The 21,777-nt window shown below is 45.1% G+C and overlaps 1 protein-coding gene across 2 annotated transcripts in view; it reads left to right on the top strand.

Moving 5' to 3' along the window:
• Positions 1-21,777, top strand: part of TBC1D8 (TBC1 domain family member 8) — a 559,729-nt gene that overhangs the window by 186,291 nt on the left and 351,661 nt on the right. The window contains exon 2 of one of the 2 annotated variants that reach the window (XM_078658030.1): positions 795-905. In XM_078658030.1, the coding sequence (XP_078514156.1) occupies positions 795-905 (111 nt within the window). Of the gene's footprint in view, positions 1-794; positions 951-21,777 lie in introns of both variants that reach the window. The other variant, XM_078658029.1, reaches the window with a different exon arrangement.

Here is a 21,777-nt window from a genome sequence, read left to right as displayed (position 1 = left end):
TGTCTTCACTGCGTACCTTGATTGCTGGGTAGTTGAGCGGGTCAGTTAAGTAGTATGGGCACAATTTGGCAGGATTATAACAGAACAAAGGGACCAGCATCGGCAAGTACTCAGACTTTTGCTTGCTGGGAGTGGACCGAGTTGCGTTAATGGACAACATGTATGATGCTGAGTTTATTTGATTTATTTCACCATTTTTAACCTTTTAGGACATGGCAGGGGTGAGGCACTGTTTGTGTTCTGTGCTTAGGGACATGAAGGGTCGGTGTGGGTAAGAAGTGTTGGAGGTGAAGCAAAGGGCGTTGTTGAAGGAGTCATAAGAGTCTACAGGTGTAGATCAATAGAGCAATGAGTGGCAGCGAGTGCCTGTTACATGGAAAAGGGAAGTGTGCTCGGCCATAGATTCTAGGGAACTACTCGACTGGACCCAGATTCCATTTAGGGCTATAAAGTATACATAGAAAGAAAAGTATCTCAATCGTACGTGAGGAATTAGTCCAGAACACTATCCAGCTATACCTGAAGACCGCAGTCACTGCAACCACATTCACATGTCAGAAATGCATGATATCGTCCAAAGCATCACTCACTGCCTTGGGTTCAACCAGAACACATCAATGAAACGATGGTGTTGCTCACCATTGTTATGTTTGCAAGCTACCGTTTCTGAAAGCATTATGCATGGTTTTGCATTTGTTACCTGACCTGTATTTTTGATGTGTTTTCCAATTAAAATGTATCTTTCAAGCCTGAACTAAGACCTTTGTGTTCCCCAATTTCGCTTTCCTGTGTAGGCCGCCTGGTGGGTGCCCTGGATGCTGTGCTGGACTCCAACGCTCGCGTGGCTCCTTTCCGAATCCTGCTGCAAGTCCCTGGCTCTCCAGTTTATTCCACCCTGGCATGTGGTGAGTTATTGAATGGACCAGAAGTGTACTGGGGAATAGCCACGGGTGAGTCACGGACACGAGTGTTCTTCTGAGCATGCTCAGTTTGTGCATGTGCCATCAGGCTGGATAACCCCGCCTCTGCCTTCAAAGTACATTGTAACTATTGTGAGGACGGTAGCTGGACCTGACGTCATCTGTACCAGACAGTGGCGATAGTAATCAAGCCTGCGTCAGAGGGCCGCCATCTCATGCGTGTCACGCTCTGCAAACATACAAAAAGTGTGAAACAATTTTGGGGACAAGTGCATTTTTTTTTCCTGCATACAGATGCGCTGATGTCGAAAATACATTGCATTCTCAAAAATGGTCTACGGTATTTAATATATGCAGGTTGCCTCTGCTCCTATTGTGAGTACATTTTTTTGTTGTTCTTTACTTATACTAGGCTTATGAGATCTGACGCCACAGAGGCAGCAGTACACGTCAAGGCACTCATGGACTGTGAGCGCAAACTTCAATAATACTGTCTGCTGCGCACAGTTCATGGATACCGCAAGTTACATCATAGTGACAATGTGTGTTATGGCTGTTTAACCTGTTTATGCTTTAACAAAGTGACTTGGCTTTCCACGACATCCAGATGCTGCCTGTCACCTGTTCAAACATAACATTGCTGTGTCTAACAGGATATTTTTTAAGACATCATTAATTCAAGCGACAAACGGTTTGGCATTTCCCTCCCTCCGCCCATTGACATATGGCAACCTTATTTCCTGACACATTAATTCCAACGTACACTTAACTACATCGCTGCGGCGGCTATTCCGCCGCAGCGCTAAGGGGGCGGGGCGGCCGCGCGGCGGACGCATGCTGGTGACGGAACCGCTCCGTCACCAGCCGCGGTTGGGCTGTGCTCATGAAGGAGATGTTCCGTCATGGCCCCGCCCGCTCAATGGAACGCCCAGCGCAGGCGCGGCGGGTGGGCCATGACGGAACCGCTCAGTCATCAGCACAGCGCCACCGCAGCTGATGACGGAGCGGTTCCGTCATCAGCATCGAAAGAGTTAATAAAATAAAAAAAGTAACACTAGTATGGGGTTAGAAGGCTAAATCACTTTTAATATTTATTGGCAAAAATTTTAAATTAAACAAAATGAATGAGACCTAATCAATCAATCAATCAATCAATCAGTGAATTTGTAAAGCACACTACTTAACGGCGAGGGACTCAAGGCGCTTGTGGGGGTTCTGCTACTGTTCGAAGAGCCAGGTCTTGAGGAGCTTCCTGAAGGTGAGCAGGACCTGGGTCTGCCGTAGTTGGGTGGGGAGGGTGTTCCACGTCTTGACGGCTAAGAAGGAGAAGAATCTGCCGCCAGAGGTTGTTCGTTGGATGCGGGACGGCGGCGAGGGCGAGGCTGGCGGAGCGGAATTTCAATATGTATACATAATGTTGAGAGAAGCACAGCCAAGAATAGTAATGAGATGATTAATAAAGCAAAAAGGTGGGGAAAGCGGGCATGATGAAAACCTCTCTCCCCATAGGATGGGTAGATGGAGAGGGGTGAGGCAGAATTAACCTGAGATTAATGTTAATAATATTCTAGTGGTGACTGGAGTCAGGTAATTTTTTTCTCACACAATGCCTATAGTTCTCAAGAAAACTAACTACAGGTTGTTCTCATGGAGTGCTAGAGTCACCGTTCATGTGACTTATGGAGCGTTTGCGGTGTTTCTCATCACGAGATCTCCATTTTCATCATCTGTTCTGGATTATAAATGATCTCATGTATGATTCCCCTACGAATTTCCTCTGTCTAGTTTCTGCAAGCTGAATGCTGAACGTTGCCAGTGCAGCTTGCACAATGCACTCCTGATTTTTTTTAGTTCTTGCTAGATCGACATTTCTACTTGATTTGACAAAAGTAATGCAGAGGACTAAGTTATAAGGAAAACCTGACATTTTATGATCTAAAAGTAGCCCAAGAATTAAGGTGTATGTGAGATTAAACAAGTGTAAAGAAAACAAAAACGTAAGAGCCCAGGATATACCCAGTCTAAACTGCTGAGTTGCTTGTCTGGATATGCTGTCAGTTGCCATTCATTTCCTTAAACTGATTAGGATAGCCACATGAGGGCTGCCCAGGTACTTCCACCTTCTAAATATACGTTGGTGGCGCAGAGTGACAAACTGATACCACCACTAACCTGGTACCAGCAATATAACGCTATTACTGAGTAAAAGCTGATAAAGCTGATCTAAGTTTTGGAGGTGGCTTTTCGCTGCTGGGCCCTCCTGCAGAAAAGACACTGGCTCCATCCACAAGCAGAACTGTGCAGCACACAGTAGCCAGCTGTGACTAGTGTCATGCAGAGCAGAGACACAAGGCGTATAGAGCTCCAGCATGCCGAAACCTTGCATTGGAACACTGACCCTGTGACCGCCATCTTACAGAGAGCGGCAGTGTGGAGGAGGCTAACACAACCCCCCCCGGATGTCTGTAATGTGTTAGCGAACCGCTTTTCAAGTAGTAAAGCTGAACTCTGGGTGTGTGTTCCTTAACACACTAATATTCCATATGAATGTTGGCCAAAGAAGGGATAGTACATGTTAAGTGGTGGACCCACAGACCTCATCAGCGTGGGAAATGATGACCCTCCCTCTCAAACGCAGAATGTCAAGAAGACAGCAAGTGTCACAAGTGAACAAAGGACCTCAATCAGACGTGATGCACAGAGACTTATGAGCTGCATGCATAATGCCATCTTGAAGACCTCTAGACAAGGTGGAGTTTGGCTGCAGGTTCCCAAAACAAGGTTAAAATGAGATCATCCATGTAAAGAACATGAATATGCATGTTTGGTCAATGTTCAACTAGACCACAGAGCATCAACAAACCCTCCCACCCATTCACCATGCTCCAGCCTGCAACACAACAGACAAGGTTGAGCACTGTGAGGTCACAAAAGGGACAGCAACGAGTTGTACAAATGTGAAATAAAACCTTTGCTATTTTTCAAGATACAGCCCAACCCCAGGCAGAAGTACTGTGAAAATGACATGTCTCAATGGTGACTCACAGTACTGACCTGATGTTTAAGGTCAAGGATGAGAAGAAATCAGACTTGGAGTATATAAGAAAGTTGAGGGCATAGTACTTTTTGTACCTAGCACAGTTACAGATTGAAAAGTGGCCTTTCTGTTTTTCACGTAGTTCTTGTGATGGACGGCATTTTCTAAGTTTCATCGCAAGGTCTTCCTGTTTGGAAGTCCGCAGACTGGAAAGTTTCCCTGCCAGTTGGCCTTTCTTGTGGGAAACTGTTTCTGCGAGGAAGGAAGATCACGCTTAAGTAAGTTTGTTGTCTTTGTTGTGTGAGTGCGGATACACATACTCCTTTTCTTTCTCACACAACAGCAGTATTTGTAGTGTTGCATTATTCAAAATGCGAAGTAGACCTATCGGCTTTGCAAATGCTTGTTGTACAACGCCACGGCGCTCCCTTCTCCACCCCTTTCCTGAGGCAGTGCAGTGTAATAGGCTCCGTTTTATCGATAAACAGTGTAATCACTGATTGTTGCAAAGCTGGCAGTGCTAAACCCGTCCTTGCAGGCGACCCACCCCCTCCTTACACAGCAGCTGGTGCCAAATATTTCAGATGTCTGAGGCCTGCCGCCATCTTGAGGTGGCACGTGATCCTGACACTTTACCCTGCTCCATTTGAATGTCACGACACCAGGGCAAGCCTGGTTTTAAAATGGCTCAAAGTGTGCACACAACATCTGACAGCCAGTTTATGTTGGATGTTTAGGAAAGCAAGTGCATTTCCCTTTTTATAGCTCTAGTTTATCTAACCAGCTCTCATTGGGTTTTGTTTGCACTTTGTGTCTCTGATTTAACCGCAGTGCCGGTTTAATGATTATGAAAAAGAATGCTTGGAATGACTGTGGGCTGAATTATTGTCTTTGTTTAACAATGACAAACTTCTTAGTGAAAGAGCTTGCTGCTGGACTTTGATAACTAAATGTACTAAAGATATGCGTTCTGTTTTTGTTGAGTGTTTTGTTTTGGTTTTAGAGCGAAACTTGAACATGTCTGATAACGAATTGAGTTTGTACACTCTGTTGAAATATATTTTTTTCAGGTTTAATGAGCAACAAATGACTAGCCATGATAGAAATTAAGTAAAAAAAATAGAAATGTTTCCAAAATTCTGAAGTCATCATTTATTCTTAGTTGATGACAAATGGATTAACGAAAACGCAAATATGCAGTGAACTGCATTTAATGTTTAATGAGATAAGCTACCTACAGTGGTGGTGACAGAATGGGGAGGCGAAGTTACGTTCTTTCACAAAACATATAGTCCAGGTAAGTTGTGAGATTCTAGTGGATGACCGTTGTTAAGGCAGGCTATGAATGAGTTCCTTATGAATAAAGATTGAAAGATGCGCCATATGGAGGAAATCCATATCATCATTTCACACTCCTGTTAATTGCCCAAGAAGACCTTGGCACATCTGTATTGGACTTATAGCCTGCAAGGAGTGCTATCTTTGCAGTGATGTGTACGTGAAAACTGACGCATCTACTCGGAGGTGAATGAGATTTCATACAGGATGTTGGGTTATGGATGAAGGAGTATACTTTTTTTACATCGATAGACAAACCGTTACAGAAAAATAACTGGAGATCAGAGGGACGGTAACGTCAAGTGGTTGGGGTAGGCATTTGATGTCGTAACTGTGAGTTACACCATTATGGTCAACCCTACTCAAGAGCGAGAATGACTTATGAAACTTAGAGCATGAAAGGAAACATGCTTGGATATCTAGAGCCTTTCGAGAGATGAGGAGGTATTACAAACTTGTCTAATTGGTGGAGTTGCTTGGTTACGGCGGATAATGGCACCTTTGGGTACCGGCACACCTTCTTTAAAGAGGCTTGTAGTAGAATGGGTGCCCACTGACTTGGTCAGTGTAACGCATGCAATGGAATGAACGTACCTACTGTAGCAACCACACGATTTGGCATGTCGTACAGTGGGAGCCTGGTGACATAGAACATATGTGCAAGGCAAATTTCTGTGACAGGCATACTAACAAAGGAAGGCATCACCCTGTCAATAAAATTAAAACCCAGTCGGTTATATGCACACCAACAACTATTGGACGTGACCAATTTGAATACATTAGTGGCTGGTGTTCTTGGTAACCAGATTGGAGACCCATTTGTTGACTGGTATAGCACTAACGTTATTCCGAGTTGTGATTGGTTTATAGGCTACCTATAAATTGGTGGAAAACAGTTGTAGCCAATCTTATGCGGAGGGACATACTGACTACTGGGTCTCATTTAATTACCTGAATTATCAAAATGTAATGGTTTTTAAGAACAGAGTCCGCAGGGGTTTAGTGTTGAGTGGAAACTGGTAACGGTTGAGACTGTCATTAATTGTATAGAGAAAGCAAAATGTAACTCCACCTCTCTTTTCACCAGCCATCCAGTAGAGCTCTCAGTTGGATGGACATGATGGAAGAGTTTTCTTAAATTATGCTCAAGTGTGTGCAGCAAATATGGCAATGGGAAACAGCTGTCATTATTAATACATTGTTTAGGACCTGAGGGGCAGGAAGTGCTTGATCATTTACCAGATTTAATAAAGCAAGATGATTGAGTGATTTTGACATTAGGTTAAAAAAACTTCATATACATTATGTTCAGAAAGTTAGGACAATACTTGAAAGATATTGTTTTGGCAAGAGGGTAGACGATGAAAAGGAATCTGAAGCTAAATATCTCATAAGTTTGAGAAAAGTGGCGGGGGCTTGTAAGTTTGGCGAGTTGATGGATGAATGTACCGGGAATCCGTTTCTGTTAAATTGCAATAATGTCAAATTCCATGAATGTGTGTGGTTAAAGGATGAACCCCCGGTAAATGGAGTGTTAACAGTAGTGAAAAGAATGGAACCCATGCTAGCATGTATCGAAGAGAAAAAAAATATAGTGAGCAGAGAACAGTTGAGTATGAGTTGATAGAGTAACGTAGCCCTAAAGCGCCGAAAAGAGGTGAAAATGAAAGAAGTGTGGTTCCACTGTGGTCAACAGGGTTACATGGCAAGTTGGAATAATTGCCCAGCAGAGAAAGCTATTTGTCTCAAGTGTGACAAGCGGGGACATTTTGTGAGATATTGCAAAGCTGTGAATTACAATTAAATCAAGGAAATGAGAAGAAAGTGTGTGATAAGGGAGTTTTACAGTTGCTTAGCAAGAATGGTGGGAATCCCACAGACTGTATTATGTTATGCTACGTATTCACTCAAGGCAAAAAAATGGACAGGAGTGTTCGACTTCTACTCACATCTTGCTATCATTTGAGAGAAGAATTTTATAATGTTTTTGAGAGAAAAGTATGCAATAGAAGATGGGCTTAAAACCTGGGGTTACGAGGTCAGCAGATCTAAATGAAGGGATATTTTGAAAGAACTGGAGAGTAAAAAAAAAGTGGATGCTATTTTCTTTGCTCAGGCTGTTAGCCTACAAATTGTAGGCAGCCTTTGTGAATTGCTCCCAATGTTAGCACTTAGTGCTGCTTCTTGGAAAATGTACTTCTGATATGCCTTCTCGATACTGCCTTGGTTTACAATCTGTTTGAGCCCTCTTTGGTGCACTGGGGGAGGTGTCACTTCACCAAGGGTTTACGGTCAGTAGAGCATCAGACCTCTTCATTTATTCATTTCCTCAAGTAGTGCTCGAGGCACAAGTGCATGGTGTGGAATCAGGCGCCACCTGTGTAATCAGTAACCCTCTTCAGTTCAGACTGCGGGCCTAAAGCTAGGGTCATTGCTGGAATGAATTTGCCCATTTGGGTAATGATGGCTGCTTCTTTAGAAGTCGTAAGTTCATCAGATCACCGTCGCATTACGAATTCCTTTGTGTCTCGGTTCGGCTAGAGGACTGCACGCTAGTGTATACTTCGTCACATTTCTGAGGTCAGGCAATGTGCCAATGCACAGTCCTTAGTAGGAGGACTACTACAAGCATCTGAGCTCAGAGTTAGTTGGTTTCCAGGGTATGTTAGACCTTTAGTAGGGCTCTGTTTTCCGCTCTGTTTGACTTATCACTGATTTTGAATGTATTTCATGTAGATTTTGAGAAATCAAATGCTGCTCTAATTACATTTACAGCTTTTACCCTAGTGAGCCTCTACTCTGCCACTTGGATAACTGTCAGGCAAACGGCTTTTCCCTGCTCTGGTTGAGAGTTTCTGGTTGTTTGTTGCAAAAACGTTTGAAGCACAGTCAACACAATGATTGGCACCGGAGAGGCTGCCTGAATTCATTCCTTTATCTGTGAAGGCTTCGGCACCATCAGAGAACCCTTTTGGGAGTTAGATAGGACCTGTTGTCACTGAAATGTTTCCCTCACTGCCAACAGATCAAATTAATGTTAGACTGAGGCCAATCCAGTACACCAATAAAGTTGAAAAGGTGTAGGTTGTGCAAGCACTCCACTTAGCCTTTGCGGAAAGAAATAGAGGTACGGGCGGTTGTATGTCAATACAACGCGGTGTTTACACCGCACTACCATTACAACGCTGGTTTTACAAAGCAAGTCGTTAGCACGACATGCGCTGTAGGGTGCTGGACTTAGGAATAGTAAGATTTACTATTCCAACACCAGCCTACGTACAGTAGGGAAGGTGTTGGAATAGTAAATCTACTATTCCTTAGCCTAGAGCGCCCTCCAGTGCAAGTCGTGGTAACGACTTGCGTTGTAAAACCAGCGTTGTAATGGTAGTGCGGTGTAAAAACCGCGTCGTAATGGATGTTCCCCGGTACGGGCACAGGCCTGAAATGTCAGATTTTGGCTAGGCTCTTCTCCGTCCCGTATTATCAATCTTGTGCTCCGATGTGGTGATTCTCTTGTCTACATCCTTCAAGCAGGCCTCCACGTTATCCAGTTTGACGTCTTAGCCCTTTACATCCTTTCCATTGTTTACAGTTTTTCATTGGTTTTACCCTTGGAGACCATCCAGTCTCTCTCCTTCCGGATATGTCAGTAAGGTCCTCTCCATCTACCACTGTGCGCTCGGCCAATGAGTCTGAGCAAGGATTGATATAACCCGTGTCGACTTTAAAGCCCTTCACCATTCTGGGGGTCACTATCTTTGACCCTTGGTGCCCTCGTGCTCAATCTTCCCACCCACGTGAGACTATCCAGATATCAGTCTGAAGACATTCTGAAAATGAAGAGGGCTAATGTTTGTTCTATTACTGCATGGGAGATTTGAGTCTGTCAGCTTAGTGTGGGTCACTCTGCCTTGGCCATTCCATCTCATTATATGATGGTCCCTCCACGGTGTTGCACAGGCGGTCTTTCTTACTCCAAAAAGTGACATTGGTATATGCCGGTGTTCGGCTTTCCAGAGTACTCTCAGATGTTTAATTTTATTTATAAAGTAAAAAGACGACTTTAGAATTAAATGGTAAAGTATTTCTCTGGGCAACTTACACAGGTAGAGTGATTTAATAAGCGGATTAGCAGCTTCCTATTTTATATTTTTAATTAGAGTGGGCTTGTTGCCTCTTGTGTTTATGGTTCTCTTGCCTTTCTCTTGTGGTCAGGTGGGCTCAGTACTTATGTATGACTAGTGCAATAAGGATTTCCTTGTCTTTTCTTGGTCGGCCATATTATTTCGTTCTCTCCTTAGTTCCAGGGTCAAATTCCTCCTCTTGTTCTCCCAGGATATTTTTTGTCCCTAATAGTGAATTGCATTTCAGGTGGGAAGAGAATGCCCTTCTTTGCTGCCCGGTCTTTGGAGGCTTTCCTGTCTGCCTGTGGAAGACATATAAAGAATAGCTCCTCAGGCATGCCTTCAGACCCCAAGCTATTTCCCTTCACATGGAAGTCTCTCTTTTTTGCACAGGTTATAGAAATACGTCATGCATGTGTTGTTCCTTCAGAGTGACCATAATGGTAATCTCTGTGTTTAAATATTAGCCAGAGTTTTTCATGCATGAAGATAAACTGAACATCTTGAAGTTCTTAATTACGTGGCACTCGGGAGACAGGCCAAGAAGCCCTGTATGTGTCCATTAAGCCAGTAACTCTTCAAGGCAGCCTCTTTTTATGGTCTTGCTTGAAAGTGCAGGTGTCGTCAGCCCATTATATGAGAATCTCTAGAGAGGGCATTTGACGCCCACATGTTGAGAGTCAGTAGTGCATGTTTTCATCGTGCAGAAGTTGTGTGCTTCGACGTAAAGTGCTTGCCCTCCACACATCTGTGATCATTTTATTTATCCACCTGCCTGAGCTTGAACTTTCAGGGGCACAGACATGGCATGGTAATGCTATTAACGTGTTTCAGATGACTAGATAGTTTATGGTGTTCTTCTCTGGCAGTAGCACAGATGGGATGAGGGCAGTCATTAACCTACATGGATGTTTAGAACTGGCTTGAAAGTGCAACGGTCACCTGACCTTTTAACCTATATCAATATTATTCTACAGTTCTTTGATTCCAGACAAAAACATATCCATTCCCATGCTATTTTCTTGTAATGCCTCACTTTACCATAAAACATTCCTTTCAATAAAGACATTAGGCATTGTCAATGCTTGTTTCCTTTCTATGTTATCTGTGAATGCATAGATTATTGTCTCTTTATTTTTAATTTTTGCTGTGTTCAAGTAATTTTGCAACTGTTTTGTCATTAATATGCATGTGTTTTTTGAATAACCTTTCTATCACTGAAGGATGTCCTCTTCATGTTCCCTTAATTTGATTCAGTTCTCGTTTGGCTTGACCTGGTTGTGCCTCTAATATCTGTGTATCATTTTTTTGTTTTTTGTTGAAGGCATTGTTGAGAACTGTGAGAGAATAAGGTCCTGTCCTTCTACCGTAATATTGTTTTCTTGTTTTAACTTCTCTTTAGAGGTGAGACTTCCCTTCTTTCCTTGCTTTTTAAAATTTTCCTGGTCTAATTCAACAACAACCAGCGATGACATCCTTTATTCCCAAGTATTGAGTAGAGATGCCTACGAGGGATTTTATTCACTGAAATTTCATGTAAACTAGTTACTGATTAGTTAGGCCCCAGTTGGTGGCTAAACTTTAAAAAGTCTACACATCAATGTAGTTGTACACAAAATCAATATTCAACAGAACAATTAGAAAACAATTAGAAAACACGGGTGTATCTTTCTTTCATAAATACACAATTTTTAATGTGAAACAAACATGTGAGGGGTACATTCGGAAACAATAAAACACTATGATGGAGCTTACATGAATGAGCCTGCAAATCATAAGTATAAACATCTATTCCAAAAGAATACACAGAGGGAAAACAATTTGCAAAAATAGAAAACAATTCCTCAAACCCTTTAGTTGTTAGGGAAAGAGATGTAATAGTTGACGTTTCGGTCTGTTGTGGCAATAACATTGTCAGACCATCTTCAGGACATACAGTTGTTTGTAAAAACAAGTCCCCTGTATAAATATATTATATACAATTATTTACAATAGTCTATTACGTACAAAGATTTAAAAGAAGAGAAAAGATAACCCGTGTGAAGAAAAAAGGAAAAGGCAACAAGTAAAGTCTGCCGACGATAAGTGGTTTAGACCTTGACCCGATGAAATGATGAAGATCATCAAAGTACATGTGTAATCATAGAATTAAATTCAGTGACACCGAAACTATCACCAAGAGAAGCTTGATATAGACATACTACTTACTCAAATCGTATTCAGTAGTTGTCTCAAACCAAAAATGATTGAGTCATAGAGATACAGGGAGGGCCTTATGAATAGACTCCTAGAGGTATTGAGACGAGTGTCTATTAATATATCTCAAAATGACTTTCAAATATTTCAAACAAAGAGAAAGAAAGGGGGGTTGGTAAGGGATTAATCAGTAATTGTGCATGTATGCCATCCTAACATTGTGAACAACACTGCTTGATAACGATTAATCTCAGTCTAACCTAAACCGTCATGTACTAATGATTCTCATGTTATATCAGAATACATTGGCGATATCTGATTGACTGTGACTGTGCCATATGTATCGCCAGGTGTAAAAGACTTACTGCTATATGTTCAGGGTAACTTGGGTAAGTTGTCTTTTTTGTCGGATAATAGCGGAAGAGGTTGGAGCAGGCCAGGAGACTTTTCACGTCCCGGCAGTTTGTTTCACTGGATGAGCAGTGTTTGAGCCTGTCAAGAGGTGAATTGACCAAACAGGAAATTATTCGCCACAGCGCGAGTGGTGTGTGGCAGAAGTTTTAAGAAGCGAACGAGCGAAGGTTGATTTAATCTTGTGTTTACTTTGTCCCTACTCAACACGACAACTCAAGGAAGGAAAACTAAAGGAGGACATATATGCCATATTCCCATTGTATGCTTGGTGTGGTCTGTAGGAGATAAGCAACCACATCAGAGGAAGAAACAGTTCTCCCATTGTTTATTGGTATTTCTCACAATGGATTGCATGGGGAGACACTGATTTGTTACGTTAAGCCTGAAGAAGGTGGTGAACCTTACTGTGCCACAAAAACACTTTGCTTTGTGTTGATTGAGCACCCAAGCATTTCCAGGGGTCATTAAGAAAGAGGATAATATGGAAAAGTGTTGACCCTGGGTTGTTTAGATGTAAGACTTGGTGTACCAATTTAATAGATTGGGTTCTTATGTCTTCAACAACTGTCACAGTCTTTTAGATTGTGTTGTTTTAAGATAATTTTAATTCTCTTTGATTATTTGATGTACATTGATGATGTGTATGTTTTTTTATATCAACTTGCTTTTTATCTGTATACTTAGAATACTAAGAGGATTGTATATAATAAAATATAATGTTTATATTATCTTTTTGGTTTCGTATGAATGCTGATGGTTTGAACGGTGTATGTATGACAGCTGAGAGTACCTGTATGCTTTAAAAAGGAGCCCACAAAATGTTTTTTTTCATTGTAAAATATGAATTTGTGGTTGCAAATTGCAGGGTTTTTAACCTCACAATATTTTGTATGTCTGGCTCCTCGATTCCTTCCTAAAGAGCATACTTAATCCGTTTACTGCTTCGAACGTTCCGCGCCAGTGCGGAGCGTTCTATTAAGCGGCGTTCTATTAAGCGGGCAGGGCCGCGTCGGCCAACGGACGTGCGCAGCACTACGGAGGTAGTGCTCGCGACGTCCGTTGGCCGACACCCTCATCGAACGGGTTCAGCACAAACCAAACATACTAAAGAGGTCAAAGGGCCAGATGACTCGCAACATAAAATATCAATAATAGACCTTTTCTCTATTTCTTGTGATTCATAGCAGTGGTAAAGTGTTCATCCACAGTCTGGTTCGTATTCTACTTATGAGTACCTCATGCTTATCCACAACGTCTGGTATTTGGATCTCAACAGTTTTATTTTTCTCAGGAGCCTCATTCCTTGTGTCAGGAGATTTTTCAGGTAGCGCAACTGTTAGACCTGACACCTTTTGGCGTGGTTCTTCCCCCATCTTTTTGCCTCTGGCTCATGTGTTGTGATGCTGTGCTGGATTTCGTTTTTGCTGATTAAGATGCTTTGGACACTCTGCCACTGCTGATCAGTGTCAGAGTGTAAGTGCTCCCTCTGTAAATTGTGATATTGATGGAATATACCTGATTGGCATATTTGTATCACCACGAAGTCCTTAGTAAAGTGCACTGTGTGTGCCAGGGCTGGTGATGACAAATGCTACTAGTGGGCCTGCAGCGCAGATTGCGCCACCCACATGAGTAGCTTTAAAATGGTGACTCAGGCCTGCCAGCGCAGAGCCTGTGTGCAGTCAGTGACTGCCATGTCAGCCTGGCCAGTGTCCCCACTGGCTAGGCCTAACCCTTCCCTGTCTGTGCACATCAGTCACCCCTATAGAAGGCTCAAGGTACCCCCCCGGGCAGGGTGAAGGGTATGGATAAGGTAGAGCATGTACTAGTGCAGGTAATATGCTCTGGTAGTGGGCTGCAGCCATTTTACGCGCTCACTGCTGTAAGGCTATCTGCTCCATAGAGTAACATGGAGGAGGCTGGGTCCAAGTGATACCAGCCTATCTTCCCATAGGAACAAGATGGGACATAAGTGAAAGATATCCCTGAACTCAGAATTTAATGACACATCTTTTAGTGAAGGGTGTTTTTAAATCCTGTGTTGGAGAATAGCACTTTTAGAAAGTGGCTGTTCTCTGGTCTAAACCTTTCTGTGTGCCTGGGTTTGTGGAATGCCTGCCTGGTCTGGATGTGACAGGGGGGGCTGCAGAGCCCCAGCGGAGAGGGTCGGAGCCAGCCCGGGGATGAAAGGGCACATCTGCCTGCCTGGGAGGTGGGATGAAGGAATGCCTGATAAGTACTGGGCTGTGCCAAGGCCTACCTCCCCCATGTTAGCTCCCTCCTGGTGGTCAACTGACACCTCTGGCCCTGAAGCTGACAGGAAGAAGAAAACCAGAGACACCTCAGTGCTCCGCAACCCCCAGAACTGGTTTAGACTGGACCAAGGGCCTCCATGCACAAAGACTTCAAAGGACTTCAAAGACATTGAGGGGTATAAGGAAAGGACCCCTGACTACAGAAGTTTAGATTCTGAAATTCTACAATCAAGAAGGAACCTCTGCTGGAAGGAGGACAGCTAGGGAACTAAAGGAAGACTGCCTTGCTGTGTGCTCTAAGGGCTGACCGGTTCTGCTGCCTACCTGGAAGCTGAGGAGGAGAAAGGGACTTTGCTGTGTGCTGTGACCCCGCCTGCTTGAAACTACGAGAGACTTTGCGAAGTGCTGTGTCTCCAACTGAATCTCCAAGGGCCTGAGAAGAGCTGGCCTCCTGTTGGGAACCCAGGGTTACAGGTTCCTAAAGCCTTGCAAGAAACCGCTGAAAGATCGCGCGGTGGTGACCTTGGACGAGTGGCACTCGACCGGGGAGCGTGAGGAGGGGATCGGTGTGCTCATCGGCACATTCCCAGCGAGGGTTGGAGGCTTGTGGTGCCTGCCCTCGTGAAATCCGCTCCCAAGGGGTTGTGAGCCTAGAGGGGGGTCTATTCGTGACCAGCGCCCTCGAAAACCCTTTGCTGCCAAATCCCCATCGCGGCCCGGGGCCAGGAATACCCCCCAGAAGGTCGCCGATCGTTGGGGAGCTGAAGCGGCGAAGAACGAAGCCGCAGCGCTCCCATTGGCTGAGGGAGCCGAGCCCCCTCACTAACGCCGCGATGGGATTGGTTGGTCCCGGCGTGGAGAGGAGGAGAGGAGACGACCCCTCAGCGAGAGCCGACCTCGCCGAGGGAATCTGAAGCGTCCCGCACCCCTGGCCAGCCGTCCCCCACCAGGTGATCAGCACCGCCTTCCCCGCCGCTCGTTGGATTGTCGAGAGCGTGCGGGAGAGGACAGGGGACCGGCCGGGGCGGGGACGCGTGCGATCTGCACGGCCTGGGGCGTGTAAGGCCCAAGAAGGCGCGAGGCTGCACCTGGGGAGAGAAATAGTCCCCGGGCCTCGCGCAAGGAGCGCATTTGCAGCGCATGAAGCCCACGCATAAGAGCACGCGTGGGCAGAGGGTCCCTTGCTCGTTTTGAGAGCGGATTGAATAGAAATCGGGGGCAATATTTTTAGACCTCTGATTTGAGAGACTTGAGACTGTTTTGATTTGCTTCTGAGAACTGCCTATTTACAAGAACCATTAAGAATTAAGTGCAACCCTTAAGATTGAATACAACCGTTTTTCCTAAGAAGTGATTATCATGCAACTGCTTCATTTACATGCTGAAACTAGATAAAGCTATATATTTTTATAAAATATACTTACCTGTGTGGTCTCAGTTTGTGGTGGATTGGGGATTATTGTTGTGTTAAGTGCAAATGTTATCCACATTGCCTCTGTTTAGCCTAGACTGCTCGCGCCATGCTACCTAGAGGGTGAGCAGGGGTTATCTCAGAGGGTTATTCCGTCACCCTGACTGGAAGCGAGGGTCCCTACTTGGTCTAAGGTACTTACCACTGCCAACTAGAGACCCCGGGTTCTAACATTGGTGGCTCGCGGTGCGGATTTTTGAACTAATAATTGCACTTGACCGGCAGTGATCTCTTGTACATCACTAGTCTAGTTTAGCGGCACAGGTTGCACAAGATTTTTTTTCTTTTTGGTGAAACCTTTGTAGTTGAAAAGGTTAGGAAGCATCATGTCTCGGAAAGCGACAAGCGTGAATGGAGACGTGGAAGTGGAATTTGAAATCCAGGAGTTGTTAACCTATAACAAGGAGCAACTGAGAAAAGTCTGCAAACAGCTTGAATGCCCAATAAGGGGCGGCGCATATAAGGAAGAGCTACGGACAGCTCTGAGGGCCTGGTGGGAGGCCAAACATGGTGACCCGGAAGCTGCTACTGGAGAGGGAGACACACAGGAGAATGTTTTTTTGCCCAGTGAATTGCCTTTGAGGAAGCCAGGGTCTAGGACCGGCAGCGACCACTCCAGTAGGGTTATGTCTCCAGAGGAAATAGAGGAGAATCAGCGAGTTAGGGCCCATGAGATTGAGCTTTTGAAGCTCAGAGCGGAAGCCGATGAGAAGAGACTGCGCCTGGAAGTTGAGAAAGAGGCGCAGGAGAGAGCGGCGCAGGAGAGAAGACATACTCTCGCTTTGGAGGAAAAGAAGCTCCAATTGGCTCATGAGAGGAGCATGAAGGAGTTGGACTTCAAATATAAAGAGAGGGTGTCCAGTTCTAATGGTGGCAGCGCACAACCAGTACAGGCGGGTAAGGTATACATACCAAAGGATCTGGTACAGAATTATCAGAGGGGTGAGGATATTTATGCGTGGTTCAGAGCGTATGAACTTGCCTTAAAGATGAATGAGGTGCCTGAGAAGAATTGGGGAGCAGGATTGTGGAAGCATTTTGAGGCCTCTGGGAGGGATGTTTTGGCACCCTTAGAGGCAAAGGATGCTTCATCCTACTCCGCCATGAAGGAGGCTTTGTGCCTCAGGTATGGGCTCACTGCTGAACAGTACCGCCAGAAGTTTAGGAACTTCAAGAAGCTTGATTCAAGTACTTGGGTGGAGTGTGTGAGTATGTACACGCGTGCACTGGAAGGTTGGATGAAGGGCAGCAAAGTTACTGATTATGTGGGGTTGTGTCACTTGATTAGTAGGGAGCACTTAAGTAGTTTGTGTCCCAGAGCTGCGCCAGCATCTTTTGGATAGTAAGTTTGTAAAAAAAGTTCATTCGGGTCGGGGACAATCGATATTTGCCCGGCGGTATTGCCTCTGTGACCCTCTAGTTATTTAAAATCAATGACGAGGCAGGCGCTGGAGACTGGAAAGCAGGAAACAAGGTTTTTTTATTCTCTCCGGAGGAGAACACAACGAAACGGACAGAAGGTATCGTTCTGAGGTGCTCTAACTGTATTTCTGAGGCCTGGCCTCTTATATCCACATTTATGACTTTATTGCAGATTACACATACATGTTTAAAGCTTTGATGTATGGAAAAGACATTCTCGGAACTCCCCTTTGGGCCCGTTCCCACACACATTTACAGTTGAAGTCCCCACCCTAGTCACAACAGGTGATGAGCATCGCGCAGCTGGATAATCCGCCGATTCACGGAATGTGGGGAGTTTGATCGGATCTCATGGGGTGGGGGCTTTGATCAACCCGGGGATTCTTTGATGGGGGAAGCTTTCTATTGTACGGGGAGGGGCAAGGATGGTATCGGCAGAGCTGGGTGTCGGCTTGGGAACGGGGAGGACAAAACGGGCACACGGGGAAAAAAGGGTTTGCATCTAAGGGCCGGAGATCATGAAAGGAAAGCAGGGAGGCGTCGCGCTGGGAACAGGATGAGGGCCTGGGGCAGAGCAGCGCCGGAGAGGGGTTTATGACTCAAGGCAGGTGTAAGCAGGGGGTGGTCAGCGTGCGGGCTTAGCGAAGGCAAAGGGCTATGTCAGGGGCCAGCGGCATGCAAAAGGGTTTGTTCTGATCGGGGCATCTTAAAATGGCGGGCGCGCACGACAAAAGTGTGGCATCAGGGGAAGAGGCAAGATGGCGCAGATAATGTTCACCAAAACGCACTAATTTTCCACAGTCCTCCCTTTAACATATTCAAGACATCTTGCTGGTTCATTTTCTATTCGGTTCTACTGTGGTGAGCATGAGAAAGAAAACGGTAGGAACCCTAGATGAAAAAGAGTTGTAAACAATACATTTTAACATTTCTAGTTTTTAGGAGGTGGGCCTATTTGATAAACTTTGATCAATTTGTTTAGCAGGAAAGTCATAGGAATGAAATACAAAAACGGCGAGCAGCAAGTACATATCATAACGTGAACTGGCAGGTTAATACATGTTTCAGATTCGGATTGGAGCAGGATCAATACAATGGCGGCTGGGAGAGAAATGAGGCGTAGCAAAACGGTGGTTGAGGATGTCGAATGTTCGAAGTTTTATGAGTTCTCATTGTTCTTTGTGGTCTTTCGTTGGCGCTGTTGAGCACCGGCGGTGGAGCTACAAGTCCAGCTCTGTTCTAAGTTCTGCGTTGCAGGGCACGACCCTTTCCTCGCGTTTCTGGTCGGAAAGGTCCTTTTCGCCCTGTGTCCTTTGAGGTGATTGTCAGAAAGTTCCGATGGAAGAAGAGCGTTCAAAACAGTCCATAGGGTAGGTCAGAGGAAAAAGGGGGATGGAGCAAGGCCAAATTGGGAACAAACTAGGGGAACGAGAGACTTCAAATGGGCGGGCGTGCGACGGAATTCAGAGAGCGGGGACTTGTCGAAAGGCACTGGACGTCGAGCAGGGGCATCAGGTCGACCCTTTCTTTTCATGCTGTCGAAAACAGTGCCTCGTCCTGCAGCTCCTTTCAGTCGTGGTCTCGCCTTGGCTAATGTCACAGGTGTCCCTTAGTCTGCAGTCGGGCCTCGTGCTCCCACATCCGGTCCTTCTCTCCTCCAACAGCAGTACCCTTAAACAAGTTTGAAAAGACAGTCTTTAGAAAATTTGCAGATAAGGATAATCAAAAAGTCTATTTCTCTCCCAGCTCCAGGCAAAGAATGAAAATGTCCGTTATATTTAACGTTCACAACTGGCATATGAATGACCGGTGGCGGACCTGTTGGATTTACTATGACTTTCCTTCATAATCATTTATTACAGGCATGACAGTTCATCTGATGGTAACCCACCTTCGGGAGACAAATCTGGCAAAGATATGCCGTTCTCTAGAGTTTCACATTTACAAAAAGGGTACAGTGAGTCGTCAACATGGTACTACACAGGTATTTTGCTGAGAGACGAACATGGCTAAACATTTCCTTTCTATCGGTGCATCCTGTTTTTCAACTACTGCGGGGTTCATTTTGATGATTTCTTTACCTTGGTCTAGTCTGTTAACCTTGTAAAACATCATTCTGGGTCCTACGTAACCTTTTACAGCCCGGTTACTTAACTAGGAAGGACAGGAGTTTTATGGGAAACAACCAGGGACATAGACAGGGGAGGTAACGGGGGTGATCGTTTTTCTGGTTTGGGTATTGCGACGATTCGGGGAGGGGAGGATCGCAGATTCTGAGGTCCTTGTTTTATACTATAGGAGCCGTTGACATGTAGTTCCCTTATTTCGGGCCAGATTAGGGAACCTCTGTCGTCTTACCTGTCCTTTCCCTTATGGCCCAACCTGGGTTCATTGACTTCTAGCGGAAAAGGAGAGGTAATGACGCGGCCTCAGGGTGATTGTATTAAAGACAAGCGTTTGTGCAAATACTGACGGTATTTGAAGCCAATTAGGTGGTGTGCTAGGGGTGGCAATCTGCCAATTTCGGGGCTAACCACTCGGAAGAGTGGTAGTGCAAAAATAGAGAGAGAGAGAGAGAGAGAGAGAGTGAGAGAGAGAGAGAGAGAGAGAGAGAGAGTGCAACGGCAGGCTAAATAGTACACGTGCAACAGAGAGGGCGGCAGTGCATTCAAGAAAGGCTATTTAGTGCATTACACAGTAAAGGGTATTCACGAGTCCGCGTTAGAATCTTGTAATCATGCAGTTTGAGCATTAGACAGGGTAGAGGGGACGTGCTTTGAGAAAAGGAAAGAAGAAAAAAGGAGGTACCATTTTGTCGCACTTTCTCGCATTCTCGGTCCTTTGACCAGTTGGGTCAACGCCTCAGTCACACACACACACATTCCCTCACAGTTTCGCATCATACGTGACATGGGTTCATTCGTCCGGTCTGGTTTAAGGGTGATCACTTTTTATCAGGTTGTGCTAATTTTTCGGGTTTGTTCGATACGTGAGTAGTTTGCAGGCGTGCTTAGACACCACCCTGCGGCGCTAGTCCGTTTCGTGTATTTAGACATGGCAAGGTCTCAGATCTTCGCCACACCTTGGCTGTAATCTCTGATGTAACCTGCAGAGGGAGGAAAAAAAGGGGGGGGGTGGGGGAGACAGCATTCGCGCGCATTCAAATACATGGATTCATAAGTCCTTTACTTACCTCTTACTCGTCTTTCCTCCTTGGGGCAGGGTCCCCGGGGATATAGTTTTCGGAGTCGAGGGGGGGTAGTGTGTTCATGTAGGGCGTGTGCGGGGAAACATAAAAAGGAAACCAGAGGTGCCTAGTGCGAGGTATCTAGTCAAAGGATATATCTCACTATCGGGATCCTTAAACCTCTTTCAACGCCGTGGCGTTCTAAAGTTCTTCGGTTCTTGGGTCCCTGCTACTTTGGAACGTTGTACTTTACAATATTTACATTATTTCATTTCACCCTCCTTTTACATTCCCTCATTTACACCATTCGTTTTACCCATCCTTGGAAGTCACGGTCTTTCTCTACGCGAGAGTTCATGAGTCAGTCGCGTACTTTTAAGACGGAGTGTCGTGTTGTCGATCCGATCCGTCCTCCAGGGCTGGGCAACCATCTTCCTTTAACCTTAAAGAGAGAGCAGAGTAGGGTGCACAGAAAAAGAACTTTCCTACCCATCCCATATTGTTTTAAAATAAAGCATGCAATACCCGTCCATAGTTTCAAAGACTTTATTTTGCAAATTCATTTCAGCATATGGATTAGGAGGGTGTGGTCGTATTTGGTCGGTCGTGGCAATGGCTAAAGTGCGTACAGTGGGGGGTGTCGTTTGCAACAATAAAAACATCGGAAAGTTTTACTCATTCATTTGTAAGAGACTAAAACGTCTATTAATTGGCTGGGGGTTCGGGGGCATATATTTTCATAATTTAGAAGCATAATCATAACAGTTGTAATCAGATTTCCTATATGCATACCGTACGTGTGCATCGTAAATGAGGTTTACATCAGTTATAAAAATATAATACATTGTACATTCGTAATCAACATTTGTAACGGGGATCTTTTCACACTATTCGTCGAGTGAGTTCTCTTCGTCTTTTCTAGCCAAGTGTACAAAGGATCATATAAAATCTCAGAACATCAAGTTTATATTAGTGCGAAGGAACACCACGAGGTGTTCGTAAGTTCCGATTGATACCAGCGCCATTTTGGGCGGGGCCGGCACAGTCCGGAAGCAGCATCAGGGGGAAATGTTTCCATTACTGGCAGTTTGGACCAGAGTCCTTTTCGGCAGTTCTAGAATTCACGCTAACAGAAGGTGTGGCAATGTCATGTTTGTTTCGTTGGCGATCAAGGCAGCCGTCCCTTACCGGAAACCTGCAAAGGCCGAAGGTTCCGCCGGGGACCTTTGTATGATCTTCAAGGCTGCGGAGATGCTGTCGGAGATGGGGGCTCGTGCTCCATGGGACAAATGTTCGAGTTGTATGGCTGGCCAAAGTTACTCTAGTGGCCGGGGCCCGCCTTCCAGCGGATCCAGACGCCATTTTGAGGCCCTACAGGGGCCACTCTCGTCGAGTTTGCAAGAATGGAAGAGA

Source organism: Lissotriton helveticus, chromosome 8 (genome assembly GCF_964261635.1).
Source record: "Lissotriton helveticus chromosome 8, aLisHel1.1, whole genome shotgun sequence".
In the NCBI taxonomy this organism is placed as follows: Eukaryota; Metazoa; Chordata; class Amphibia; order Caudata; family Salamandridae; genus Lissotriton; species Lissotriton helveticus.
The sequence above is the reverse complement of the archived record's forward strand: the minus strand, read 5'-3'. Positions and strand labels throughout refer to the sequence as shown.